We start from the raw sequence: 6,000 nt of genomic DNA, 5'->3' as shown, positions 1-6,000 counted from the left end.
CGGTTTATTTAGGGAGAAGCAGCACGAGAGCTGAAAATATACATATTATAAGGAGAGATCATTAAAACTACAAACTTAAAAGTAACTTAGGAGTAAAGAGTCTATGTGTTCAGGATTTTCGCTATTGTCGGTATTGCACTGTTCTTAAGCCTGTCAGTACGCGCACGTATGGGGATCAGCTTGTTGTGGTGTCGGACATTGTGGCGGGGAGGGGGAGCTACCAGGGGGAGCAGGTTCCTGTGTCGTGGTGAAGGAGTTTGGTGGCGAACTACTGGAGGAGGTGTTGGTGGCGGGCCTGAAGGGTGGTGAGCTGCAGGGCGGGGAGGGCCTCCTGGTAGGTGGTGTAGCCGGTCCCCAGGATCAGCCGCACCGCCCTTTTCTGCACCCGCTCGAGTTGATGGCGTTGAGTGGCGTTGAGGGAAGTGTGTGTGTGTGTGTGTGTGTGTCAGAAACGTGAGAGAAAAAAAAGATAACAAAACTAAACGAATATAAGAAGAAATGTAAGAAAAAAGAAAAAGAAACACACACACACACACACACACACACACACACACACACACACACACACACACACACACACACAAGAGAGAGAGAGAGAGAGAGAGAGAGAGAGAGAGAGAGAGAGAGATTATTTTCATGTTTATTTGCTCCATGGCTGATGTTTACTCCTTCCCAGCCTCTCGTGTTACCCGTGATCGACAGCTCCTTGGAAAACCCCGCCCAAGCAAAGGTCATGTAAGGGTTGCTTCTTTGGTGGATCGTTTCTTGAGCTTATCTATTTACTTTATCTTTATCTTGAGCTTATCTATTCACTTTACCTTTTTTTCATTGTCGTTCAGTACTATGTGTCGTCAGGTACAGTGATCGGAATTCTTTAACAAGTGGTGGATGTTCGCCTGTTCCTATGCATCGTCCCTGTTAGTAATGACATCGAGAGAAATAAAATTACACCTGAAAATCAAATTGTGAAAAATCAATGAAATGTTACAAAGATAATAATGTGATTGCCGAACTTTTTTTTTTGACAGTGTTGACTTTCTGTAACATCTCAACTAATGCAAACAGAAAATTAAATCAATACTTGAAAACAGCAAAGCAACGAAAAGGTCGGGCCGCAGGCAACTAGTGGACAAGGTGCTGTGTGGTGTTACGGTGTCGGTCAGGTCGTGAGGTTGCCCCGAGATACCCACGGCTCAGCGGCTCGGGGCGGTACCCATCTTGCCTACACCAGAAATATGCAGCCGCTCAAGGAATATTCAGTCAAGGGACTATTCGATTTTTTTTTTTTTTACAGCAAAGGAGACAGTTTAAGGGCGTAAATAAAAATATATAAAAAAAGCCCGCTACTTGCTGCTCCTGAATAGAAGTCAAAGGAGTGTCCAAAAAGAGAGGTCAATTTCGGGAGGAGAGGTGTCCTGATACCCTCCTCTTGTTTTTATATTTAAGAATAACTTATCAATATAATGACTCGATTAGATTTCCTAGTGACATTACTCAGCGGGCAGCTACAGGTAAATAAACTTAATAATTTTGACTTTATTGATAACAAAGCTCCCTCAGGGCAGTGGGGTCAGTGAGGACGCATCAAACAGTTGCCACGCGTGCACACAAGGACGTTTCAAAGACTTGTTTAATGACTTATTCTCGTGGATTTATTTTGCCAAGTCCTCGTAAAAACACTGCGTCACCATGCACGAACAAGTGTTTGTGCGGGGTGGCTCTGTGTGCACACGTGTCTTGTGTTTTAGGGGTGTGGGGAATGCCAGCGTGTGTGTGTGTGTGTGTGTGTGTGTGTGTGTGTGTGTGTGTGTGGCTTTTTTTTTTAGGTTTTCTTTTATCATAGTGTATTTTTTTCTAATTTCTTGATATAAGTAGTTTCATATAACTATCAAAATTTGTAAAGTTTTAATTTTTTTTTAACTATTTTTAAGCCAGTAACGACACCAGAGTTCTGTATATTTTAGTGACTCTTTAAAGATTTTACGTAAGTGCTGAATGTGGACTACAAATTGGAAATGTTATATTAACGAAATCAACATTCTTAAATAACTTCCGATTTATGTATGATGTTCTGGTTTTATGTACATTTGTGGTCAATAAACATCTATCTATCTATCTATCTGTGTTGCAGGTGATGGGCGTGAGCGGTGTGAAGTGCTGGGTGGCGCTGGCCTGCTGCTGCCTGTTGATGAGTCAGCTGACCTCCGCTGCACCGCCAGACTATGACAGTGAGTATCAGCACGCCGACAGCCCTCAACATACACTTAACCCATACGCTGAGAATGGCACGGATTTGGCCTTCACTGGTAGCCTGGTAACATCGAGTCCCAGGTCTTTCTCTGCCCCTGTGGTGGATAGTGGAGTGTTTCCCATGTGGTATTGGTATGCTGAATTTCCCCTCCCACGGTGCAGGACTTTACATTTTTCTTCATTGAGCTGTAGCAGACACTTTTTGTTCCATCTCTGTAGCTTAGTGATGATGTCTTGTAGGAGATCCACAGTCAAGGGGTTAAGTCGGTATTCTTAAGACGTTTCCTCCTCTCACATCAACTATTTCCACAGGCCAAAAAAGGAGATCAATCGGGTTCTAGTGAGTGGTTCTTCAGATTCAAGGTACAGAAGAAGGGTCACACTACCACCAGGATCATAAAACTACCCCAGGAAATACTTAAAACTCATGCGAATGCCTTGTCAAATATGTGAACTTGTGCGCCGAAATGTTTAAAAGTATGACCGTTGAACCCCAGCTGCTGAGTTTGATGTGAAGTTACTTTTTTTTATAGTGCAAAGAATCATCACTTCATTACTTGTGGGATAAGGATATTAAGTCGTGGTGTAAAAGGTCACTGAACGGACGTGGTATTAATAGGGATGGTAAACTTATGTGCAGGGTGATTAGAAGAGATATTCATGTCGTTAATGCACTTACAGGTATATATCGAATACTAATCCTTGAAGGTGCAAATAAATACTTCAGTGAATGTTTATAGCGGTTTTACAACATGAGCGGCGGGTAGGTACATTATGATAAGCTGACTAACACTTGTATATACACGGCTCCTCGGTCACCAAAGAAACCAAATGAGTATATAGTCTCCTTGTCGGGCACAGCTTCATGGGTGCAGTTCCATCACATATAATTATGAAGTCTTGTTTTCGTTACACTTTAAAGGGACTATTACACTGGGCAAATTTTCCGTGGATCTTCAGTCAAACCACGATTTCCGCTGGCGTGGTTCTCATATTTCCGTGGTTTTCTGACGTGTCCACGATCTTCCAAAGCTACGGTAGATTTCACCGAAGGACGACGGTATTACTCACCATCATCATCAGCAGCAATAACAAGAAACAAATGAGAACCACGCCAGCGGAAATCGTGGTTTGGCTGAAGATCCACGGAATATTTGCCCAGTGTAATAGCCCCTTAACACCTCGGTTTTGTGTAGACTTCACCATCATATGTTTGGGATTTGGGACATTCTAAAACCAGATAATGTTAAAAATATGTATATTTTATCATTAATCACAGTGAAGTACGGTTCCGTTATAACCATATCACTAATTTCCCGAAGCATTACTTTAGTGGAATTGTAACGAGGGGACGGACCCGGTCAGTGGCTGATGCGAAGTTAATTGACACATGATTATTAAAATTTGGTTTGAAGCAAATTACATGTATATTCGTTTGTAAAGGTACATTCATCATATTAATGGAGACACCTTATTAGATTCCTTCATTGCAGTTTTGAATGGGTAGATCAGTTTGATGGATATTAGGGTTAAGGTCCATGATGAGACTTGTGGGAAATACAGACCGCTATATCTTGTACGTTACCAGTACGGATAATTGTAGCGAGGTGTGTATTTACCTACCTAGTTGTATTTACCTAGTTGTGGTTTTACAGGGCCTGGGCTTTATGCTCGTGTGGTCCCGTCTCCGTATCTGCATTTATCCAACTTTTCCTTGTGTGTGTGTGTGTGTAAGTAAGTAAGTAAGTAAGTAAGTAAGTAAGTAATGTTTATTGCCATAATATACACACATTGATATATACATATAAATATAATTATAATTGACAGACTGTATATTTATTTCATTGCACTATTAATATCTTTCTAAAGGTTGCAGATAGCTCCCAACCATAAAGCTAAATACAAATATACAATAAATAACAACATTAACTATAATACCAGATGAAGTTATAATAGTTATATCTAAAATGTTAACTATAATAACAACTACAACAGCATCAACAATAATAATAATAATAATAATAATAATAATAATAATAACAATAATAATAATAATAATAATAATCACAATAATAAAAATAATATGGACAATAGTAATATGCAATTCACTGATTAGATTTAATAATGTAAATTTGTGTTCATGTTTCAGGAATAAATTATAATTTTAACCGTGATTGTTTTGGATTGCAAATAAGTTTTTTTTTACTGACTTTTTAAATAGAGAGAAATTATTACTATTAATTATATTTTTTATTTCTACTGGCAAAGAATTCCAAACTTGAGGTCCTGAGCATAAAATACTATTTCTGAAAAGAACTGTCCTGAACTGTGGAGAGATAAGGTTTATATTGTTCCAGCGCGTATTATGCAATGTATTAATAACTTGAAAAGGATGAGTTCCATGCATCAGTGCGAGGTTTTATAAATAAATAATAGTAGAAAATAACAATGAATGTTTTTAAAATTAAGAAATCTATGTGTGACAATGACGTTATGTGTGGAATCAAACTTGTTCATGTAAAACATACACCTAAATATCTTATTTTGAGAAACCTGCAGATTTTGAGAAAGGAAGGCCACGTACACGCCCACACAGATACACAATAAATGAGATGCGGTAACAAAGTGTATAATAAATACTGATAAGTGCTTCTTGTGTAATGCTATTTATTATTCGATACAGTATGCCACATATCCTAGATATTTTATTTTCAAAAGAATTAATTTTTTATTTCCAATTGATATTTTTATATATAAAAACTTAGTATAAGAAACTCGTTCAAGTACTTTTCCTTCAAGTGTTATAGGTGGCATGTTAGTAGTGACTGATCGGTTTTGAAAGATAATGTATTTTGTTTTAGTGATATTTAACCTTAACTTATTATGTTTAAGCCACATATTAATTGAATTGAGCTCATTATTAATGTTTATATGCAAACTATTTATATTTTTATCATCTAATAGTAAATTAGTGTCGTCAGCATAAATGGTATACTTAAATTTATTACTAGCATTGACAATATCATTAATATAGATGAGAAAAAGTATAGGTCCTAGGATAGATCCTTGCGGTACACCCTTGTTGATAGGCTTGAAAGAAGAACATTTAGAATTACAGTAAACAGCTTGTGTGTGTGTGTGTGTGTGTGTGTGTGTGTGTGTGTGTGTGTGTGTGTGTGTGTGTGTGTGTGTGTGTTCATATTCATGGATTATCTTTTGATAGAACAGTTTTGATAAGATTTTCCTGTTTGGGCCGGGTGTCATAATTATAATTACATGAGCGATTTTCCGGCGCCATAAAATTAACGAAACTGATTGAAATTATAACAAAATATTAAGTAGTTTGAAAAACGATGATAAAAATGCCACAGTCCCCCCTTCCTCCTCCTCCTCCTCCTCCTCCTCCTCCTCCCCCGGCATATGACCATAGATGTTGCGCCGACTAAACGAAACTTTCCAACATTCCTCCTCCTCCTCCTCCTCCTCCTCCTCTTCTCCTTCCTCCTCCCCTTCCTCTTCCTCCTCCTCTTCTTCTTCCTCCACCCCCCCCCCTCCCTTTCTTCCTCTTCCTCTTATTTCTCCTCCTCCTTCTAACCATAACCATTTCACAGCAATATCCTTTCCACATCATTAATCCCCTAAGAAAAAAATACCCCCATTGTCATTCCCATTTTTAACCAGTATCCCCACTTGCCTCCCCCACATCCAAGAAGTTCAACCCCCCTCATTTGAACTTCACCCCCTTCGCCT

General features: G+C 38.8%; 1 protein-coding gene across 1 annotated transcript in view; it reads left to right on the top strand.

Annotated features, from left to right (window-relative positions):
• The first annotated feature begins 2,128 nt into the window (after nt 1-2,128).
• Nucleotides 2,129-6,000, top strand: part of LOC127006159 (short neuropeptide F-like) — a 28,218-nt gene continuing 24,346 nt past the window's right edge. The window contains exon 1 of the mRNA XM_050875695.1: nt 2,129-2,228. Within this exon, the coding sequence (XP_050731652.1) occupies nt 2,135-2,228 (94 nt within the window). The 5' untranslated portion in view covers nt 2,129-2,134. The remainder of the gene's footprint in view (nt 2,229-6,000) is intronic.

This window comes from Eriocheir sinensis, chromosome 32 (genome assembly GCF_024679095.1).
Source record: "Eriocheir sinensis breed Jianghai 21 chromosome 32, ASM2467909v1, whole genome shotgun sequence".
NCBI classification, from domain to species: Eukaryota; Metazoa; Arthropoda; class Malacostraca; order Decapoda; family Varunidae; genus Eriocheir; species Eriocheir sinensis.
The sequence above is the reverse complement of the archived record's forward strand: the minus strand, read 5'-3'. Positions and strand labels throughout refer to the sequence as shown.